This window comes from Myiozetetes cayanensis, unplaced genomic scaffold (genome assembly GCF_022539395.1).
Source record: "Myiozetetes cayanensis isolate MyiCay16 unplaced genomic scaffold, myiCay2020 scf28, whole genome shotgun sequence".
NCBI classification, from domain to species: Eukaryota; Metazoa; Chordata; class Aves; order Passeriformes; family Tyrannidae; genus Myiozetetes; species Myiozetetes cayanensis.
In genome coordinates, this window is record NW_026087499.1 from 156,060 (window position 1) to 179,441 (window position 23,382).

The 23,382-nt window shown below is 48.2% G+C and overlaps 1 protein-coding gene across 11 annotated transcripts in view; it reads right to left on the reverse strand.

The window, feature by feature from the left end:
* Nucleotides 1-23,382, reverse strand: part of CAMTA1 (calmodulin binding transcription activator 1) — a 225,458-nt gene that overhangs the window by 21,453 nt on the left and 180,623 nt on the right. For 8 of the 11 annotated variants that reach the window (XM_050322445.1, XM_050322444.1, XM_050322442.1 and 5 more), the window contains 10 exons: nucleotides 19,525-21,377; nucleotides 18,365-18,491; nucleotides 17,480-17,614; nucleotides 5,134-5,273; nucleotides 4,697-4,893; nucleotides 4,272-4,350; nucleotides 3,104-3,419; nucleotides 2,214-2,737; nucleotides 863-1,050; nucleotides 254-500 (listed from right to left, as the gene is read on the reverse strand). In XM_050322445.1, coding sequence (XP_050178402.1) covers nucleotides 254-500; nucleotides 863-1,050; nucleotides 2,214-2,737; nucleotides 3,104-3,419; nucleotides 4,272-4,350; nucleotides 4,697-4,893; nucleotides 5,134-5,273; nucleotides 17,480-17,614; nucleotides 18,365-18,491; nucleotides 19,525-21,377 — 3,806 coding nt within the window. Of the gene's footprint in view, nucleotides 1-253; nucleotides 501-862; nucleotides 1,051-2,213; nucleotides 2,738-3,103; nucleotides 3,420-4,271; nucleotides 4,351-4,696; nucleotides 4,894-5,133; nucleotides 5,274-12,258; nucleotides 13,198-17,479; nucleotides 17,615-18,364; nucleotides 18,492-19,524; nucleotides 21,378-23,382 lie in introns of those variants that run through there. The other 3 variants (XM_050322451.1, XM_050322448.1, XM_050322450.1) reach the window with 3 other exon arrangements.

Consider the following 23,382-nt stretch of genomic DNA (forward strand, 5'->3'; position numbering starts at 1 on the left):
TGATTACCCAGAACCTCTGGGGTACATTTTGAGGAATGCTTTGCGAACCCTGCTCTGGCACAGGGGGTGTGCCATGGCATGGCATGCTCTCCCCATGACAGTATTTGCTGAGCAAACAAGCAGAAGCATTGAAAAGGCTATGACAGAAACGGTATTTTTGTCCCAGGAATAGGTATTACCCACATTTTGCTTTGTAACAAATACTACTCTCTCACACCTAACAAGGAAGACACTGGACGTTTGGGCCACATACCTTGTATTTCCTGAACACTGTCTGGACGAGTTTGGCAGCTTCATATAGTTCTCTCTGCTCATGATCAGACAGAGTTAACTGTGCAAACTCATTTTCTACCTTCTCGCTGGTGGACGCACTCAGAAATTCGGACCAGTCTGCTGCCGAGGGAAGGCTGGGTTTCTCAAAAGCTATTTCACTGATTGGTGAGCCTGCAGGGCTCAAGCTGGTGTTCGAAGAAGGGGTCAGGGGTTCACTATACAGACTTCTGAAATACCAATCACAGTGGGAATTACTGGCTTACAAAGCATCCAGGTTGGTATCACAGATAAGGACAACAACATTTCTGACTTCAAGACAGAAGTTTATGCTCCCCTCTCTCTCTCCAAACAACATCCCACATCCCTGAGCCGGCCTGTATTGCACTGCACTGCACAGACGTGGCACTGGAGTGAACCCCCATTCCATGAACTTGTAGCTGTGTTGTCTGAGCACAACAGTGTGACTGGACTTGGAAGACCAGAACCGAGTCTCGTTGAGAACTGGTATCTGTAGGCTGAAGAGTCAGTACATACTGCTCAGCATTCACACCATGACAAAACCCAGAGCAATTTCACAGCTTTCACTGACCTGATCTGTGCAGCACTCGGCAAGTGATCGATATCAGCAAGGTAACTGGCCAGCCAGCTCATGGTGGTGCTCATGGCAGCACTGTCTGTTCTCTCCACCAGCAGTGATTCCATTGGCACAAAATTCTCCCGCTTGATCCTGTCAGGCGTAGCTTCAATAATGTGCTCTGCAAGTGTCATCATGTTCACCTGTCAAGGGGGAAAAGAGAGCAAATTTTTGCTGCCTGCTAGAAGGTGACTTGTGCTTCCACGTTACAGCCCAGCTTTAGACAAAACGCCCCATCTTTCCCAAACCTGTGGAAGTTGGAGTCTATGGTTTGTCTCAGCTCTGAGGAGAAATTCATTAACCAGTGCTCACTCAGTTTTCTGTCTCTTCAGACAAAGCACTGTGGGGTTTCATATTTCCCAGACTCCTTTTTTTTCTTTATGGGGAGCCCAAGAGATCTGGTGAAAGGTTAATGTCTCTGGGCCCTTACTCTATGCTACTGACAGCTGTCACTGGTATCTTGTTTCTAAAGGAAAAGTAATCTCACCATTCTTTTGCTGAAATGTGCAGTAGAGCACAACAGGACAATAAAGGTGCACCAAGAGAATTTAAAAACCTTGGGACGACACATTGTCAGGAATCCTTCTAAATTATATCCTTCAGCCCACCAAGGTTCACAGAATTTTTAATACCAAGAACAGAAAACAGTTCTTGTTTTGCAATGATATGCTTCATCTGTTATACCAGCCAGAGGAGAACATTCAGAAATGCCAAGGTAGTACAGGTAAGGCTGTGCTCCCGCTACTCTTTTTGCTCAGACAACCACGGTATCTTTCTCCCCCGACTATTTCTTGTATGTCTTTCCTGCTTCTCTTTTACTTTTACTTCCTCTATTCCGTACCTAGTGTGATTCTTCCTTCCTCAAACCCATTGTCTCTCCCCTTCTCCACTCTTACCTCCTTGCCCTAAAGTGCAGTGGCTTTGCCTGCAACCACAGCGCTACCCCTCTCACGTCTTCTTGTCTTTGTAGGGACTGCTGCTCAGTTCCCAAAGGATTAGTCTCGTGTACTGCTGTGAGCAGGAGGTTCTGCTTTTTTCCTTTTTCCTTGCACAACTGCAAACAATTTTGTGCATTCTGTACAGTGCTGAAGTGTATGCCAGTGCATGATCCTAAATGCTAATGATTAGCCTTTGTGTCCAGATTGAAATTGGAAGAAAGTATACATTGTGACTGTATGACCACCTCCTTTCTCAAAGTACAATTCAGAGTCTCTAGAGGCCTCCACAGGAGCTTCCCACAGTCAGGCTCCTCTGTGAAGCCAAAGTTCTCTGAGACGACCGATCTTGGTGCTATGCATATGTTTACCTGCAGTTCATCCATGTGGTGTAAGCAGTCCTCATCCCCTGCATTGTCTCTGTAGGATAAGAGCTCTGCATCCACCATCTCCCTGTCAGCCATCATCAGCACATTCATCTGCTCCCGCTGGTGTAGCCGATGGGCTACAGCATCCTTCCCCAGGGCAGTCCCCTTCTGGTTCCCCACCACCTGCACTGCAGACACACCAATATAAATGTCTTTTGGGTTCCATTTGATGCCTGCTTGGCTGCCAGAGCCCCGGTACCCAGTAACTTCTGGGATGTGCTGGGAGAGCTCCCGGCCATAGTCCCTCATCCGTTCACTGGGGCTGATTGTCTCAGTGGAGGATTGCTTGGAGCTGGAGTTCTGCTTCCTAATGCTCGGCTGCTCCAGGCTCAGTGCAGTGGAAAGCAGCTTCTCTTGCCGGGCTTGAAAATATTCAGGGCTCAGCTTATGCTTTTTGGGTGCAGGGTAATCTTTCTGAGTCTCACTACTGTAATAACTGGAAGGTTCTGATCTTGGCCGTCTCAGCTCTGGAAACAAACAGATCAATAATTAAAACTAAACATGCAACCCACGATCACTATAGGAACATGAACAGCTTCTGCCTCAGAGGTGCAGGGTGAAGTTTGTGCCATGATCCATGACACCCAACAGGAAGTGCAATGAGAGTAACAATCACCAGGGAGGATAATGACTCAACAAGATACACATCTCTTTCCAAAGCAGGCATTCACTGCTCTTCCTGATGCTTATGCAAGTGTACAGAGCACAAGAAAAGAATGAAGCATGGACAGCAGGGTTACAGGTGGCGTCCACTGCTCAGGTGACCTCCTTGCTCCCATGTTTTCACATGTCAAATGAGAGCAAAACAGTGCATGCCTTCCAGTTTGTTTTACCTGTGTTTGTACTGGAAATCACTGTGACTCCCTTCTGAGGCTCCTGAGAGGCAACAAGCTCACTGTGCCACTGGGACACCCAGTTCTCTGTGTTGGAGTCTGTGCTTGAGGGGCACTGAATCCTGGGGTTTTGCCCAAGCTGAGTTTGTTCATCTCGCTGTAGCTGCTCCAAGCACTCTGCCAACTTCACGTGGCCCCGAGACCGAGCAATGGCCAGTGGCAGTCTCCCAAGGGAGTCAGGAATAGAGATGGCTCGGCGGTCCCACTTGTACAGCACAACAGCTGCATCCATGTGGCCCAGGGCACATGCCCACATCTAAAGAAGAAAAGATAACTGATCCATTAGGCAACCCGCCTTCTCCTTCCTTTCTTGCTAATGCAGTGGAGTCTGGTCCCCAGCTCATGGAAAAATGACTCTGATAAACATAACCATGACATGCATAAAGTCAGCAAATGACTTTTATAATCATCCCATCCCAACAAAAGGCCATTACAGAGGACTACATACATGCTATTCTCTCCTACAACAGAGAAACCTCCATCTGCCAAATAAAGCTGACAGTGTGACACTATTTTATCTAGCAATAAATTTGGGGTTGATTTGGGGGGTTTTTTTGTGACACTGGCATCACTGCAGAGACAGAACAGCCTCATACGCAAAGGAATCCCTGAGGTCAGAAACATGTGGACAGGACCAAAGGTTGGGAACAATAAAATCAATATTTTGCTGTTGTAAACTGGAAATTCTAGTTCCACCTGCTTTGGCTTTTTAGTTGTCTAAGTTCTTAGTCACGATTTCATGATTCCAATGACCAAGATACTCTAATGACTTTACAACCTCTACAATTATACAGTCACAATGTGAAAGAAGTCGTGAAGAGTTCTTTTCCTAGTACGATAATGGAGACTAGATATTGTGTAAAACACAAACCAGAACCACTTGTCTGTCCCCTTTCCTCATGTTACTCAATGACAAGGTTTTGTTCTGTGTGCTCTCTCAAAACAAAATGCCAGGAAGCTGACAGTACCATGTCTTACCATGTACAGAGCAGAGACACACAAGAAACATCTACTCTCCAGAAAATGAAACACATTAGGAAAATAACACACCAGAAAGAACTCCAGAGGGTCCTCAGAGTCTTTCAGAAGTTTCGGACTCTGCTCTTACCAGAGGAGTGCAGGAGAAATGATCCACATTCAAAGGGTCAACTTCCAGCTCCAGATCGATGCTGTCTGCATGTTTAGTGCTGCAGGGGAAACAAAAGAACAAATGGTGCTCTGTAGCCATGTCAGGATCATAGCCTAAGCACAGCTTTACCCAATGCACCATACCACAGAGAAGTGGCCACACACATGCCCACAACACACGTATTTACTTCAGACAGTGCCCCCACCAGAGACTCAAAGAGCATGATATATCCAGTGATTGGAGTCACTCTCTCAAGAGACAGGTCCCGTCAGATCAGGGGCTGGGAACAAGTTCAGGGACTTGATTGTTTGTACAGGACAACCGAAATGTGGACCAAGCAGAGTTTATATATGCTTCTGCCATGCCTGTACTGAAACCCCAGAGTCCAATGGACTGGGTCTTACCGCCATTTGATGAGGGTCTGGATCAGTGTAGCATAGCCCTGGGCAGCAGCTAGGTGGAGCAGTGTCATTCCTCGGAAAGTCTTTGAATGGATCAAGTGTTTGGACTTTGCCCAGCAAGCACGACTCATCATCTTCTCGCACACCACCACCACGCGGCTCTCAAAGCAGCTGCCCAGGGTCCCAGTCCCAGAAACGCACTGAAACACCACACATATCCCAGTTTAGCCACGGAGAGGAGCTGCAACCTGCCTCAAGTAGGCAGTTTTCCGCTTCTACAAGTGGCCAATGCGACTGAAAACCAACTGCTGTTAGACACCCACAAACCAGATTTATTATTTAGGACGAACTATAATCCTTTCCAAACCCCTCCCCCCAAAAAAACAAACTCTGGTAAGAAAGCATAAAGCTGCCATTTCTGGTCACAGCGGGGTTCATACCTGGACCTGCGTTCCACCATTCCCACTCCCATTACTCCCGCCTCCTGCTCCTTGTTTGTGCTGCTGGGAGCCCGTCATTTCAGCCATTCTCCTCTCCATCTGCTCAAGTCGCTCCAATATTGACATCCTGAACTGGTTATCTAGGTTAGAGAAAGCCAGAATAAGGATATTTCCACGGAAAGGAAGTTCAGGTTTTGACAGCGAACTGCAGGAAGCCACAAACAGCTATCCTGGAAGTCACAGAGAAGATTTGCTCTGCTTGGCTATCCACACGCACACTTGCCCTGCAGCATCCTAGCTTTTCAAGTTCCCGCAGCAACCCTTTTGACTGCAATTCCAGGGAACTTCCATACAGAAAGCAGACAGAAGAATGAAAAACGCAGGTAAAAGACAGATCCCTTTCCTTGTGAGTCCAGTTGTACCCACACAATAATGGACAGGGTTAATGCAAGGTCTTTGAAAACACAAATAAACTCTAAGCAAATATACCCATTCAGAGAGCAGCAGTAGGATCATATCTGCCATTTAAGAGTCATCCCCCTACTTTACAAGACTCCTGAATTCAGCTTGGCTTGCCTCCTGGAATCATGCAATAATGGTACCTGGAGGAAAAAGACTCTTCTGCTTCCTTCTGTGCTTAGGAAAAGGAGCCTTTAACAGGGCACTTGCTCCTTCCCTGGCAGGCTCCCTTTCTTGGAAAACAGCTTCAGCCACGTGTCAGAAACAGAACTGCCAGAAATCAGCATACAGGCATGGACAATCCTGTAACATTATTCTGGAAAGCAGAGCAACTCTGGAGCCCTCTGGTCCCTGCAGAAGTCTCAGGGCTGTGCTACTGATTTTATTCTCCTTACACTGTAACATAGCACTATGCTACAGCTACCAATGCTTGAATGGTAGAGCAAGGAGATTCAGACAGGTTAACAGATCATTGCTGAACCTGATGCTGTAGAGATCCACTGAGGTAATGATTCTATGGTTAGGGCCAGTCAGTGCAGAGGGAGTGGCTGCAGACACAGAGACCTGTCCTGTGACCCATAAGGGATAAGTTCATGCAGGTTATGAAGCTGGGCAGGATTGTTTTGTGGATAGGGAACATCTAACGAATCTTGCTATCAAGCTAATGGCATATATAGTAAACTGCGGGGAAAAGACAGCCCTCATCCTGTTTGGCTTCATGCATCCATGGAGGTGGTATGGTGGTACAGAACACTGACAACCCCAGAACAAAGCCCACTTGACAGCAAAAGGAATATGTGCACCAAAATGGACAAGCTTTGATCAAGTTTTAAACAAGTAAGTCTTCTCCAAGTGATCTGGTTACACACAGTCCTCCCCGGAAGGTTGCAGGAGTACTTGTACGCTATACTCCAAGGCACAACTCTTACTAAAGGGTATTGGAGACATCTGGATCTCTGCTGTACTGCACTAGAGACTATATTGCAGACCACTGGTATGAGACATCTCAGGTCCACTAGCTGGAGATGTCGTCCCCTTCTCACCAGGAGTCTGCTGTAGTTTGACAGCAGACAAGAGCTCCACTCCCTTCTGGCCAGCTTCAGCACCCCACCCTGGCTGCTCAAGAGCCAGGGACAAAGGACTGTGGCCAATACCTCCTGTCTACCCTCATGGCAGAGGTGCACTCACTAGTCCAAACCACTTCTTGTAGTGCCTTATTAATCCTTCAGTTGTTGTGTTAATTGCAAAGCCTCTGGGAAAGGCCTGACAGTTACATGAGGAAATACCCATTGTGCTGATGCAGTGTCAGGGTCCTGTCCCTCTGAGCTGTGGTCAGCACATGGCAGCAACACAAGCCCTGTTTGCCCAGCGAATCTTTGTTCCAGGAGTGCTGCAGTGTGCTGCAGTGCAGTCCACGCTGCTGTCTCCTCCCTCCCCGTTGCCAGGCGAAGCACGTCCACTGCAGAGACTGGCACAGACCTGGCCCCAATGAGCCAGCCCCTCTCGCTGCAGGCGTGTGCAAACACAGCTGTGACAGCTCAGGCACCTGGGAAAGTGTCCAGGTTTGTCACGCAGGGCTCTGTTCTGCACAGGCAATGCCATTCTCTCTAGCTGGGTACCAGTATTTGCATTTTATTAGAGCTGAGAGTGGCAACATATGCTGGGTCTCGCATCTGAGCCTTCAACCTCATACAGGCAAAAGCAGATTCTTTTTAAAAGAAGAAATTTGGCTTGAATCAGTGTTACAGATCAAGAAGCCTAGGGTTGCAAGATTCTGTGGATTTGCCCCTACTCCTTTAGAGGTCAAGAGAGAATAATTATTCTGTACGCCTGGAAACAGAAGGAAAAACTTATTCCAGTAAGATGTTTAAGCCCATTGTGCAGATTACTATTTCCCCCTGACCCCCCTTTTTTTTTCCAAGCTGAAACCACAGTGAAACAGAACTGGAGGGCCCTATGTTTGTGTCTGTTTTCCAGACTCTTCTCTCTGGGCTCCATGACCTGTAATGAAGCCTCCACCTTGCCTGATTCCAAGCTAAAAATCCTGAGAACTTCCTGTCAGTTATTGTCAGAAGACTGAAGTTACCAAAGGTATGTCTGTCACCAGCACTGTCCCCAGATGGAAACACTTAACCAAAGAAATAAAAGCAGGGAACTTTTCTTACGAAATAGAATTTGAAACAGCATCTAGTATTCCTACTGAGATACCTGGCAGTGTTCCTGGAAAGTATTTAGGGCAGGACTACCTGATTCTGATCTGATCAGGTAGGCTAGAAATATGCCACTATTAATAAAATGCAAAGTGGAAACAAACATTCTGGAGTGGCACAGTGCAAACAAGCATTCTGGCCAGCACAGTGTGGAGGGAGTTGGGGCCCTCTCAATGTGTAGCAGAGACTGCCAGCATTTGCCCAGCTCAGGGCACACCCTCAAATCAGAAAGCTCCAGGCAGCAAATGAGGTCAGTGGGGTGGCAGTGCAGGGAAGGTATCTCTATGCTGCCCATTTTCCAGGTGATCAACAGTGTGGCCTAAGCAGCCAGAACAAAACCACAATTTTCGTAACTCTGTGGTATCAATTAAAACAAGGTGTCCCTTTCAAAAGGGACTGGTCACTTAAGTGCACGCACTGCATTGGTCTACAAAAAAACACCAAAACCAAACAATAAAAAAAACCCACCACAAAACAAAACAAACAAACAAAACCCCCACACGAAAAACAACAAACAAACAAACCACAAAAAAATCACACAAAAAAGAAAACACAAACAAAACATAAAACAAAACAAAACCCCTCCAACAAAATAAAAGGGAGGGGGGGAGAGAGAGGAAGAGAGAGAGGGAAGAGAGAGAGGGGGAGAGACAGAGAAAATGGGAAAGGGCAGACAGCAACTAGCTATGCTGCAAGAGTTGGTACACCCTTAACAAAAGAAAACAAGGACACTTTAAGCATGAAGGAACAGCCAAGAGACAGGACACTTTCTCCCAAGAATCCCTCTGGACTCAGCGATGAGGTGAAAGGGTCCTCTCCATCACCTAGCCCTGGGCACACACTGGATTAGCAGCATTTGAACCATGGCCAGTACAGTTCACACACTGCTAATGAGCCAAGAGATGTACTTTGCAATAACTTGAGAGATGGGTTACAAGAGCCATAGCACTGAATGTTACAGGTATCACTCCAAGAAGTTCAAGACCCTTTATCCTGTATTATTTCTCATTTTGCTAGTCACAATCTTTTCTGTCTTGCTCGTTTCAGGGGTCTATGCAGGGCCACCTGCTTAGCAGGCACTGAAGTTAGAGGAACAGAGTTTCCACATCCTTGTCTTTTAAGCCAATATAAGATCTCATGACAGGCACCTCTCTTGCAGTGCACTGAAGACAACAGCTCAACAACATACAAACTATTGTCCAAATAAGCTTTTTTCCTGTTGTATTTCATAGAAAATCAAGACAGCCCCAGCTTGACGAGTCACCACGGCAGGCACATGAATGGAAAATGCAGCGAGCAAAGTAGTTAGTTTGGGCTCCTAGATTCTGTAAGTCACACCTCCATTTTCTCCCTTGGTGTCCTCCAATAAATACTGAATTTCCTTAGTAAGAATCTAAACAGATGCCAGCCACTCACATGACGTAAGTTTTCACTAGGGGCTGCAGAAGCACACTCCTTGTGCAGCCTGATAATAGCTCCTGACTGCACAGACGCTCTATTAAAAGGGGAACTAAACCACAGCACTTGCAAATGCTTCACCTATACCCCCCATGACAACCCACTCCTCTGCACGGCCCTCCCCATCATCTAATCCAAAGGCCTCTTCTAAAGACTCTAGAATTTCTGGTTTTGACATGCATGCAGTGTCCCCAACGGGTGGGCACAGCTCAGAGCACCACTTTTACTTGTGCTTTATTACAACACATAGTAAAAGGCACATGTTCATCAAGCATCAGTTCCTGCACTTCCTTTGCGTGGTACCCAAAACACCACCATGGTGCAGGGCACGGAGCTAAGAGGATACCAAGGCACAGCAGTGAGTGACAAGTCCTCCTTTGCTTGACAGGTCAAGTTTAAGAAATTAGCATGGAGAGTTGCTTTTCTAATCTCTGCACACTGCTGTACTGGACAAGTACAGATTCCAAAGGTTCTTTTGTCCTTTCGCCATGCAAGTTTCAAACAGCAAGAAACAGTCTGTGCCACTTGTGACTTGGCAGTGCAGCTAGAACTATTACAGGGGAAATACTGCTGAAAATACAGATGAAAAATAAATTGGCACTTAGCAGCAAGTAGTGTCTATACCACTTGCTCTTTTTTCACATTCTTACCTGGAGGTTTGTGGGTTTCTTCCCATGCCACACAATCAAAATGACAGACAGTATCTGACTGGAACGACTAAAGGATGAGAGCCCATGCTTTCCTGCACATTCCACGGGGGCTGCATCTGCCCAGCATATAATTATTAATCCACAGTTGTCTAACCACTGAACTAATGGTGGTGTGCGAGATCTGCATGTGTTCCAAGCATTGTGCTTAAATACTCTAGCAAGGAGAAGCCACGCTGAAGGCTCTGGCTTTTCAGCATGTGCTGTTTCTTTACCAGCACTGTTTGTGTTAAATCATTCCCTGCATGAGCCCACACAGTCTGAACTGAACAAGTGTGACAGTTGAGCATTGTAAAAAAAAAACACGCAGCACAAAGACATTTTTCCGTTTTGCAGAGCAAGCAAGACTCTCCATATTCTCTCATCCCGAGCAAGCTGTGGGTGGGGTTGGAAGCAGTGTAAGGACACATCACTCAGAGTGCCACTGCTCTGTTCCTGTTTTCCAAATCATCTGTCACTGGTCTATAATATCTTGCTAAATTTTTCTATACAGTACAAACCCTGAACACCTTCCATGTTGCAGTATCAATTTGATCTAGCTTAGTACTGATTTCTGAGATGTCAGTGTTGCAGGAACACCTATTTCTGAAATTAAACTGCCATAACATCCTCAATGCACGTCACGAGAATCTCTCTTCAGCAGCAAGTTGTTCCAGGTCATGATCTCCACCAGCAAATGAAAGCACTTCAAATTTTTACTTCGTATTCTAGGACAAATGTGTATCTATGCTAATGAGGGAGGTCACTTCCAGGTCCTTTGATTAGCAAGAAATGCCACAACTACCAAGGCATAAGATGAGGAAAGCACTGTGCGTACACTCTGAGCCTGAAGCAGCAGCTGAAGAAAGTCCGTGTTTTCACACAAGAAATGAACACTACTGGGCATGGGCAGGAATAATGAAGTCATACCATCCTGCACATACAGGCATTGTCAGTGATTTTAAGCCATTATTCCACCAAGCAAGGCATGATTTCTTACTGGCAACTCTTTTTCCAAAGTTCTTCCAATGCTGTAGGACTTCAGCTATTACTCTCATGCCATCTGGGACTACTCTGTTCCTCTCTATCATCCCCAGCAGCCTCAGTGCTCTCTCAGAATAGGGCACTTTTCTACTTTTCTTTATCATGTCATTAGTAGAGAAGAGAAGAAGGGTGGTTCAGGCTGACTTCTTCAATAAAGCACTTGCTGCCCTATTTTCAGACAGCTCAGGTCTTAGAGAAGGCGAGAGATTAATTACGTTATCCAGGAACAGCTACTTCAGCAAACAAAGGAAGACTTTAGACATGCCATGTGGACTTCTGTATTTTAGAGGTAGGGCACACTGCTAAAGACATCATTGCATCTACTATTTTGTAACTTGTGTAAAACGTTGGCTACCTAAGGTCAGCCTCTGCATCTTCGGTCAGAAATTGGCTTTCCCATGGGTGCCAACATGAAAGATGTGCAAGATGTGCTTTTGGATGTATGCAAAGTGCAACAGCCTAGGAGGACATGCTGTGCTGCTGCTCACCTGCACACAGCTACTACCCAAAGCTCCTGGAGATTCCCTTCCTCTAAGGGCTACATGCTAAAGGACCTATAAACAGGAAAAAAACACCTCATGCCACGTTATGCACTATCTGTGCTTACAGTACTGTGTATGGTATGTATGTACGTGTATAGTAACAATTCAGACTCAAGTTTCCTCTCGTTAAAACTACAACCTCAAGAGTCACTGGAACAGGTGAGCAAAAGAAACCGAGATCTCCTTCACTTGAAGCTTTCAGAAAGTCTGACATCAGCAACGTTTACCACACCTAAACTGCAAGTAACCTACAGGGTCTCTTGAAGTCCCATTCCCAGTCCCACTTTCTGATGAAGCGCGCTGCAAAACAAGTTTTGCAATAATGTGGTGTAGAGTAGGTGGGTGCTTCCAGCATGCCTAAGATCCCCAAGGTTTGGGCTACCAATCTCCTCCTCTGCTGAACCAGCTGCCCAGAACGCAGGGCTGTGAGCTGGAGGCACTCAGATGTACTCTGTCCTACTGCACACGTGATGCTACAATTAAAGTGCTGTCACAACTCTCAGTCTGCATCGAAACATCACTCAGGAGGGGCTGGGGGCCAACGAAAGAGGGCGAGTAGAATGAAACACAACCATGTCCCACAGTTGGGGGCACAGGAAAGGGGGGAACAGCGAGCAGCAAGGCGTGCAGTTACGCTGGAAGTGCAGCAGAGTGAGGGACAACACAGAAGCATGCAGATTTAAACCCAAACAAGCACTGCATGACACATTATCCTGTAATACTTACTGGAAGCAGTACCTTGTCACATCTGCACATCCACCTGCAAAAGGCTGGGGGTCCCGAACCCCTCTGTAGTCCCTCTACCTGCTTCCAGGTAAATAATGTGACAACACTTGGCACCAGAGGACTGACCTGAGAGTCTACAAGGCATCAGCGGAGGCTCCAGCCAGCATCTGGCGCAGCCCTCTCAGCAGGGGCGGGCAGAGCAGGCTCCCCCCAGACCTGGTTGTCGTCTTTCGCATCCTCGCAGGCAGCTGGAGCTCCGCCGTGCTGCCGCAGCGCCGGCGGGTCTCAGCGGTGGCCCCCCCGCGCCCCGGCGGCCGCAGCGGACGGGCTAGCGCTGGCCGGCATGGCTCAGGCTGGGGCTCGGGGAGGCCCCGCCGGAGGACGATGCCGGGTGCCGTTCAGCGGCCGGGGACATGGCGGCGAGCACGGCCGCCCGAGAGCTGGAGCCGCGGGGCCGGGGTCGGCAGCCGACTCCGGGGGGCACGGGCCGGCATGCGGGGACAGGGCCACTCCTCGCCCCGCGCCCGCCGCCCCGCGCCCGCCCCGGGGCCAGTGCCGCCTCAGAGCCTCGGGCGGCTCGCTGCCGGTCCACGGCTGCCGCCCGCCCCGCCGTGCGCCGGAGCCCGCGACAAGAACCGCGGGGACGGCGGCCAGAAGGCAGCGGCGCCCCGGGCAGCGGGTCAGGCAAGGGACTGGGAGTCGGAGGCCGGTCACCCCGGGCGCGCCGACGGGCCCATCGCCGCGCCAGACACCCCCTCGCACCCGCAAGTCCCCGAGAGCCGGTACTCGCCCCGGGGCGCCCGGGCACTTTGCGGGGGCGGCGGAGCCCCGAGACTGCGCCGCGGAGCGCTCCTGCTCGGGCTGCCCGGGCGGGGAGCTGGAGCGCGGAGTCCCACCGCCACCCTCAGCCCACGCCGGGGCCCCCCGCTCCCCTCATAGCGGGATGCCAGCCCCGTCCGATGGGCTTCCCGCCCCGCGCTCAGCGGCGGCCCGCAGCAGCTGCGGGCGGGCGGCGGCTGCCGCCACCTCCCATTGTCTGCGCGGCACGGCCGGCAGGGCCCTGCCCCTCTCCGCTCCGCTCCGCGCCCGCCGCCGGGCCCGCCCCGCCCTGACGTCACCGGCCCCCACTGGCGGCCAAGGACGTGTTTACAGCGCGGCCCGGGAGCGGGAGCGCCCGCCCGCTGCGCCCGCCGCCCCTGCCGCCGCCTCTGCCGCCGCCCCTGCCGCCGCCTCTGCCGCCGCCCCTGCCGCCGCCTCTGCCGCCGCCTCTGCCGCCGCCCCTGCCGCCGCCCCTGCCGCCGCCCCTGCCGCCACCTCTGCCGCTGCGCCCGCCGCCCCTGCCGCCACCCCTGCCGCCGCCTCTGCCGCCGCCCCTGCCGCCGCCCCTGCCGCCGCCCCTGCCGCCGCCCCTGCCGCCGCCCCTGGCGTGCGGTAACACGGTCAGCGGTAACATGGCCAGCGGCAGCGAGGTGGGCCCGGGGCGCGACATATCTGCGGTCACCTTTCCGCAGCCAGGCTCGTACGCACAGTTCTCTTCACCTCGCTACACACGCAGTATTTGTATTTTTACTAACTGCTCTAATAAGGCAAATTCGCAGAGCGTTAAAACCTGACAAGGAATTCCGGAGAATGTGCAGTCCCACGATCCACAGAGGAGCCGCGGGCCCCACGGCAGACTCCCCGGGGCAGCAGGGCATGTTCAGCCATCGGCCCGAGAACAAACACGGACATCCCCGAGGAATCCGATGTCTGACCATGAAATCAGGCTGCCTTAGAAGACAACACTCCGCACAGAAAATTAAATGCTTCTCGCATCAATTCACTCCCACTATGGCCAAATGGAAAAGGGCAGTCTGGGAAATGCAGTTAGAGCACTAGGAGACTGGCTTCCTGAAACTGTCCTTGACAATGGTGTGTGAAAGGAAAAAAAACACTCAAGAAATCTCAGTAGGAATATATACAGAACAGACAAAGCCTCCATAGTGCAGAGGAGTCAACAGAGAGGAGGATGAATAGAAACTTAAGTGTACTGTGTAGTTCCTAGGAAGGAGCAAGGTATCTTAGTCCTCTTCCTCTTATCAATGCTCACACATCCCAGTGAGCTGCAGGGCAGCCCTGGAACATGGTAAAAAACATTTATTCCTCTTCCCAAAGAGAACCCAAACAGATAATCTTTTATGGTAGAATCCAAGATGTAAAGGTAAACATCCAGTCACCTCTACCCAGATGGAAAGATGAGTGAAAAACAGTGATACTGTTTATGAACATGGACTTTTTTCCTACCAAAAGTCTCTTACAGCTGCAAAACAATGTTCCTAAGGACCTCAGTGATACTGAACACATCTCTCCTAAGTGACTGTTGTCTTGCATCTCATCACACCTGCATGCTATGAAAGGCACCTGGTCCTGCTAAATAGACATGTGCCATGGTTTTTGGTGATGAATATCTACCACCTTGCATGCTTACCACCACCTTACAGAAATCATGTACCTGTCAAACTGTGGAATGCCACAGGTACCAAATGCACACTATATGGTCTCAGATAATGTGAGTGCATGTGATTCCATCCACCTCTGGCATGCAGAAATAAGAGTTTGGATACCACAGGTACTGCCGTGTCATGCTAACACGAGCAAGCCACCAACTCCCCTTGGTCTTTTTTATGTTTTCCAGCTAGGAAAGTCAGCCAGATCATAAATTGAGAACCCAGCAGTAGCTGAAAGGCTGCCTGTCACGTGCTCCTGCACCAGTGCCATTTACATTCGGTAACGGTCACACCTTTGTCCATGCCATACACGCTTGACTCATCAATACACACATGGCCTGCCCTATTTTTAAGTTCTGTCCTCTTTCCTGCAGATGCATAAGTGTAATGTCAAGAGCACCCATACCCGTTTCCCTAGAATTTCTGATCACATCCCACAGCAGGGAAACACCACCTCTTCAGACATGTTATGAAAGCAGCAAAGACTTCAGCAGAGAGCAAACATACGTGCTTTCCATAGGGAATCTGCACTGAAATGCCTTTATAATTTATTATGCATCTGCCATAAGATCTCTGCCCTTCAGTTCAGAAGGGGCCTCATTTGCTTTTCTGTTCTTCTTTCTTATGAGAACCTCTCTACAGACAGTGAATGAAAAGTGAGGTCAAATGGCTATACAAGGACAGGATGACTTCAGAAAACTGACAGTTCTACACAAAAAAAAGAAAAGGCTGCCTAGTTTATGAGCAGAGAACAGGATCACATGGGATTGCTTCCTTTATGAGAAGGCAGGCTTGCTTTAAAAAGAAAGAACACCACTATTCTAATTAACTAGAAAAAAAATGCAAGAACATCAGCACCTGGTGTCAAGTGCCCATTTGTACCCCATCCATGGAGTAAAATAAGGAAAACTCAGAATAAAACAAGCATTTCTGTGTATAGGCCAGAACAGGGTGCACTGTCCTTCATGGCGCAGCAAACACGGACAAAGGAAGGAGCCCTTTAGAGGATGACACCAGACACGCTGCCACCTTCAAAATCCTTCTCTGTGAATTCCTGTACTTGGCTCAGTACAGTCCTAGAAGCACCAACATGGAGGAAGATGGTCTCACAACATTTCCCAGTCATTTGTAGGACTGCTCCCTGATATCAAGGGCCAGTACTTGTGCTCAAAAAAATGCGATTTTTGTCTTAATGTAACTGAAAACATAGAGTCCATATACAGAACGTCTCTGACGTTAAAATAAAGAGATTTGTGGAAGAGAATTATTTAAACTTAGGTGAGATGGAAATTGCTATTTTTTTCCTATGCTATTCCTGGGGTATGACTGTTAACATTGCCTTTCTGGTAGTGGTCATTCCAGCTAGAATCATGAACTGTATTTTAACACTGCACTGCAAAGGAACTCAAAGTGTTTCACAGAGTTAATTAAAAAGAATTTTAAAATTCCTGACAATAGTTTGTGACTACAAATATTCCTTGAAAATTTTCCCTCAAGCTTACATAACAGGCAGTAGGACAAGGATTTTAAGCAGGGAAATTAAAGCAAACAGAGAAGACAGGGATTTGTGTATTTATTCAATTAACAGAATCAACTCACATTAGCTTATACCTTAGCTAGCTAAGCTAACATTTGTTCTTGAACAATAAATGGGTAGATGTTGCTGGTCCTTTAAATAAGAGTGTAATTTGCTCCCTTTGGAGCACTGTGCATCAAGGCAGAGGCTTCAATAAGTCATGGTTAGTATAATTATTCAGTCTTATTCCCTGAAGGGCCTCTGCAATGCAGCGGTCCTCTTACTTTTTTTTTCCCCCTCCCTGTTAGCAATGCCCTAGTTTGTTCACTGCTGCAGTCCCCCTCCCTTTCACCATCACCATAGCATAACAACGTCTAATTGGGAGCTGGCCTGCTAACCAAGAGCTCCCAGACAAACTGCAGGGACACCAGAGACAGCACTCACAGCCACCTCTCAGCTCCTCTGAATTCATCAGCACTGAGAGAACTGTCAAACAAGGGGTTTAAAACCTATCCATGTAGCATGCTACACTGGAGAGATTGCTAACAGTTGAGTATCAATCACCAGCACACAGTGTTGGCTGTACTACACAGGCAGCAGAGGCCTCGGTGGCAGATTAAAAGCACCTGCAGACTCTTACAAGACTCTGAAGTCAAGCAAACTCGATTTTGATGCTGAACATAAGACTATGTGTACTTGCTCATTAAGAGCCATTTCCATTTCTGTTCGCAAGTGTTCCTCTACGGTCACATCACAAACCTCTCTTTACTCTGCAATACCATGGTGCTCTGTCTCCACGCAAATCTTTAGAGGCGGGACTACCTCGGCTTCCTTAGAATGCCCCTCTTGTTAGTATCTCCCCACTTTCTGCTTAACAAATACACAGTTTTCTAGACAAGCTCAAGTTTTAGAGTTCTCAGGAAAGACAAATCCAGGGGAAATGGTTCTGTCATGCTAGGGACTGGGTAGTCCCCATTTCAGGGATATTATCAGCTTTCCATTCAGACAAAGAAAACACCCCTTTGTCATCAAAGACAGCAACATTTTGTTCCCATGGAAAGAACTAGTAAGAGATTCCAGTGAGAGGACTTTAATTAATATTGCCACAGCCCTTTCCCTCAGCACAAACTTGCACCTCTATATATTCCCCCCTCCTCCAAGAGCTGCTCACAGTCCTATATTTGATAAGCTTTCTTAAAGAATATCACACTCTTCTTACCGTCCAAGGACAGCCAGTCATGCTGGGAGGAAGGCAGGGTTGGCAGAGCTCTGGCTTTGTATTCAAACACCACAGAATTGGAGATGATCTGATTGTTGAAGGCAACTTGCAAAGTCACGAGCCCAGTGTCATGAGCTAAAAGGAAAGTGCATGTGGTTAAGACAGAGGACTCCACGCAGAAACCCAAGGCTAGGGTTTATCCTGTGGATGTCCCCATGTGCTCACTTGGCTGAGAAGCAAGTGAAGAAAGGGAGCATTTGACAATGTACTTGGGACTAGGTAACTGAAGAGTCCAAAATCCAATCTGTATTTCCAAACATGGGGGTTTTAAGCTTATGAGTCACCTAATGGGTTGTTTCGGCAGAAGGCAGAATCATGTTTGTTTCCGAAGATTAACCAGCCTCACTGCATTTCCAGTGGGAAGCCGAGGCCTAGCAATGAAGCCAAGTTATTCTGCATCCACTTAAAAGTCACATACTGAGGGCCAGCACTACTGCAAATCTCTGTAGGGAGGCTGAAGATATTCTCATCCTGTAAGTAGCAAGGACAAAGGGCAAAATGTAGGCAAACTCAGTCAGCAGAGCAGTGAGTGCACCCCTAAATAATAGTCTTTAATCTGCTATTTCAAAACTAAAGGAATGCTTAGCCTTAGTTTAAATTACCTCAAATAATTATTTTAAAGTTAATTCAGAGATTCTAAATAGTACTTGTGGTGATCTGTTGTGCTGTATCAAGATGTCAAATTGCTCTTCTCACACTATCTAGGTCAAAGAAAAAGGAAAAGCTTCTTGATGCCTATGCGCTGCCTTTCACAATGGGTCAGGACATGTACATGGCATGATCAGGCTCTGAAAACACCGGCTGTAAGAGAGCGGTGCTCCTTACCTGGGCAGTAGCAGCGCAGTACCCCTGGCTGAATTAAAGATGCAGGCACTGAGATCTGATCGAACAGACAGCTGTAATTATTGCTGGCTTCCTGCCACGGGCCGGTAATCAGGACTTTTACTCCTCCCTGTGAGGAAAAAAAGGGAGAAACCCAGGCATGACGGCAGAGGCCATCACAGAGCGGAGCACGGCTGGATGCCGCTCAGCCCCCGAGGGCTCACGGAGCCGAGCTGGGCCCGCGGCCCCGGCGCCCCTTCCCGGCGGCCGTGCTGCCCTCGGGCGGCCGCCGCCGGCAGCGCCACAGCCGAGAGAGCCCGAGGCCGCCCGGTGCCGGTCCCCGCCCGGTGCCGGTCCCCGCCCGGTGCCGGTCCCCGCCCGGTGCCGGTCCCCGCCCGGTGCCGGTCCCCGCCCGCTGCGGCTCCTCCCGGTACCGGCCCGGGCCTGCCGAGCTCGCCTCGCCCGCAGCGAACGCCGCGCGGCAAAGGCCGGGAATGTCCGGGCGCAGACCCAGCAGCCTCACGGGGCCGCATCCCACTGGCAACCGGATAGCGCTGCTCAGCGGGAACAGGGATTACACACCTCGGTTAGGACACAGACACAACACTGCTCCAAGCCCGGGCTCATAAAAACACAAACTATTTTTTTTTTTATTCGAAACAACCTTCCTCTCCCATTAGTGGCTCAAACAGCCTCTTTCCTCCGGCATTCCTTCACGTCAGCAAAGCCTGTGCTGCTGCCATTTTCAACTTGCAGGACATGCAACTGATTTTGGAAAAGTAAGTGAGATGGAGGGAAATGCTGAACTCATTAAGGCAGTGCAGGTCAGGAATTCTTCTACTAAGAACATCAGACAACAACATTGCTCTAACATGGCTACATAGCACCATGAAGACACTGCATGGTAAAGACTTTGCTTTCAATGAAACATTACATTTCTGTTCAGACGCTTCCTAAGTGAAGAAACGGCCCTGCTGTCAGGGTAATGAAGGGTTTAATTAATTAACTCAGACAAGCAAAAGGCCTTGGATGCTCCAACTTCGAAGAGAAATATTTTAAAAGCCTTGTTAAAGCTTTTAACAAAACAGTTCTTGTGAGCCCTTATTAACCAAGTGAAGAAAGATAAAGCAGTAAACATTACCAAGTGAAAGCCCTGGACTTACCTCAGGGTAAGACCATTCTGGTGAATAATCTGTCACCATGAACAAGCGCCCACTCTGCTGCAGCAACCCCAAAGTGCCTTGTGCCGCAGCTGCTGAGACCACCTCAGCCACGTGCATGTATGCCATGGTGCTGGCTCCGTTCTCCGTGCTGCTGAGCTGCATGTTGGCCTGCTGAGGACTGCAGCAAGGAATGCACATTTCAGCCTGGTTGTATGTCGCTCTGTTACTGTCTTCAGGCTGAGACAGTCCGGCACTGTCACCTGACACCAGCTGGTGTCCATAGAGAGCATTGCTCCCACCTTCTACTGATATGAAGTCATTAATTAGATCAGAAAACTGGTTGCTGAAGGAAATGTCAAAGTGGTCCAAGTTAAGCTCCATGTTGGAGGAGTTATTTAAGCTGGGATGGGCCACGGGATAGAGTCCTTGTACCATGTTTCCTTGGAGAATAGGGAGATTGTTCCCATTCCTGATACCCCCGTTGGACTCAGGCTGCAAGTAGTGTTCTGTGTTGCAGGCTTGAAGATCCCCTGATTTAAGTAGATTTTCATTTCCTTCTGCCTGCTGGGAGGTCTCCATGGGAACTTCAGCTTCTGCAGTCATAGCCTGGAAGTTTGCTTGGAACTGCATGAGCTGGAGAGAAGAGGTGGACTCTATTCTGGTTTCCACCGTGCCATTACAGTTGGAAGTGGTTTGGGATGAGGACTCTGTTTTCACACTGGGGATTCCTAACGTGTTCACAAACGAGCTACTTGTGTCATTCAAATTGTTGTGAGTGTTTTGCTCAAGGGGAAGAGGTTTGCTGGCATCCTGCAGAAAGAAGCTGGGGGAAGGGGTCTGATGAACATGAGGGCTCTGGACGGTCTGATTGAAGCTGGAAGAATAGTCCTGTTTGGAGTCAATGGCACTGAAGTCCATCTGCTCCAGGGTGGTACTTGGGCTCAGACCTCCTCCAGATGGAAGCAAACCTGAACCAGTACTGAGAGTGAGAGTGTTCGATGCAGAAGTGGAGGAAAATGCTTCTTTGGACATCTGTTGTTCAAAAGATGTGTCCTCAGTTTTAATTTCTTTTGTGAGGGTTGTATTGAAGTTGAAACTACGTTCTGTTGTGGGTGACTGCCTTATGTTGGTATTGATGCTGTCACTTTTCATACCACCTCCACCATAAGTCTGCCCTTGCTTGGGATTATTAAGAAAACAGTCTGGGTCAAAATTCATGGTGGTTTCTGGAATTTTTCTATTTCCTTCTAAAGTTGTGGAGAGCACAAGTTCCTCAGAGACAGTGCTGGGTAGCATTGACAAGCTCTCTGAACTGCCGGTTGGAAAAGCAAATTTGTGTCCATCTGAACTCACAGCAAGTACCAGTCCTTGTGCAGCTGCATCTGAGGACAGAAGGTGTTGATTTGGGCCAGAGGTGGGTGACATGGTGTACACAGCTTCACTGGTGACTTCTGACATAAATACGGTGGCACTTTGTGACAAGCTTCCCATAACTGATGCTACAGCCATGCTGGACACACCAGTGACAGCTGGGCTATCTGCCATATCTGGGTCACTGTTTAACCCACTGCTGATGGACACGGGAGAGTTCTGGGTCGTGTCAGGGACCTCCACCTGGTTGGTGGAAGAAACCTCGGTGCTGTTTTGATGGAGCAACACTGGTTTCGCCACTTTGCCGTTCCTCTTCTCTCGACTGGAGGCCTTGCCGTGACTGTGCTCGTTCTTGCCTTCAGAGACATCATTATTTTGTACCTCTGAATGAGCGCTGTACCCACCTGTCCTTGGTTCAACCTTTGGTGATATGATGCGGTGTTTGGCACTGTTACACTTGTGATGCACACTGCTTCCTGCCCCTGTGCAAAAAACAAAAAACATTTGCCATTCAGTAAATACAAAATTAAGACAATGCTAGTTGTGTATCTCATGTTGTAGCAAGGGAGAGCTATACTTACACCTGTGTGTGAGAGACAGAGTGAGCACAGGTACGAGACAGTAAAAGTGACTTTGGAAATAAAATAAATTTCTCACCAGTGCCAGATGTACAGGTCCTGTCCAATGCACTGCATGCAACAACAGCAATCTTACAACAGGCACGTGTGCACCCTTACCCTCGCCCCATGTAGCACCTGCTGCCTTCCTCCCTGCCCTGATCAGACATGTTAGGAGGAGAGGAATTGGCATCTGTGACAAATTGCAGAGTTATTTAGATGTGCCCAATCTCAGTGCAAAGTCTGCAGAGCAAGGGCTGCTGCTGCTGCCAGCTGTGACACAGGGCCCTGTTCCATCTGCCCCACAGACAAGACCTCACCCCCTCATGACACAGATGCTCAGCTCTTCATGCTGGCTGATACTGGGAGGTTTGACAACTGCTCCTGTGGGGTGGATGCTGACTGGGTAACCTGGAGGTGACAGACACCATATCATACTCCTGTCCCTGGCATCAGCCTGCCACTTAGAATTAGCTCTCACCTTCCTGTCATCATTGTGTCTATTACAGTTGCCAATCAAATTATTAAAGAAATAGCACATTAGCCATACAAAGCATTCCTACCTTCCCATAAGGATGGTGATGTGTTTCTCTGGCTCTCAGCCATTTCTGTGCTGACAGATAGACATTTTGTACTCTGGGAGGTGCACGCAGAGCACATGGTCAGCATTGGCGCTGCTGAAGAATACTCAAGCAAGGGTCACCAGAAGACAGTCCTCCACAAACTAAGCCAGCCAGCACCTTTAGTGGCCTGACAGAAGGTAACATCACCTGTATTCCTGGGAGCTTGGAAATCAGGCATGATGAAGTAAACAATTCTCTCTGCAAAGGCACCTTAGCCAGAAACTCTGGTGTGGGGACTGTTTTGCTGTTTAAAGAAGAGCAGCCCATTAATTTTTGATGTTTCTTTCCTTAATTGATTAATTTTCCCTAGAATGATGTACGAACATTAATTCTGGTGGGGAAGAAACTTCCTTCCTATAGCTAATGGCTACAGTTATAAATGCCTGGACAAAATAAGGCATCCATGTAGCCACTGCAATCTGCTAAATATTTTGTTCCTTGTCCTTGAAGGGGAACTTCTCTATTATGTGCTCAAGATTTGAATGCGGTCACTTAAAGTAGTTCAAGACAGTGCTTTTGATATTAAATGCAGTATTAAATCTCTCTATTCTCCTAGGTATAGACATGAACAGGAACAAGGAAAAGGCTTTCACACTGCTGTATTTGTGGATGACAGTAAGGAATTGGGAATGTGTGTGTCAGTGTGCAAGCTGTTACAAAACAAAGCAATGCTGTTATGTTAAAAAGCACTGAGAGGACCTAGCACAAGACAAAACATCAAAGGGAAGCATAAAAGGATTCATGTTCAGATCTGCAAGCCTGGATCAAATGCTGAGCTTTAAGGGGTGAATTTTAATCCACACTCAGGTATTTCAGAGGTCATCATTCTTATTAAAGTCTTGATTGTATAATGCAACTGCTCAAGAAAAGAAAAAAAATCCTTTGAAGCACTGACAGCTTTCCTTTATAAATTTTGCTAAAGACTAGTTAATGTGTCATATACTTTAGTTGAACAAAGTACTAGAAAGGGGCAGCTATAAAGCAGAAGAGTTGGAAAAGTGAATCACTTAGCTTCCCCCTGTCTGTATAAAATGCTAACACTAGGGATGTTGTTTCTTGCTGCTGTAGTCTTATTCAAAACAAAATAATCTCCTTTAACAGGAAAGAAATCTGTATTTTCATGATATCAAAATAAGACCTGTCTTAGCCCAGTGATACTTTGTAATTAACCACCTGAGCACTTCTTCCACAAAGTGGGCTGCAGGGCAAGGGATTCAGAGGGTGCAGTTGGAAGAACACTAGATTTT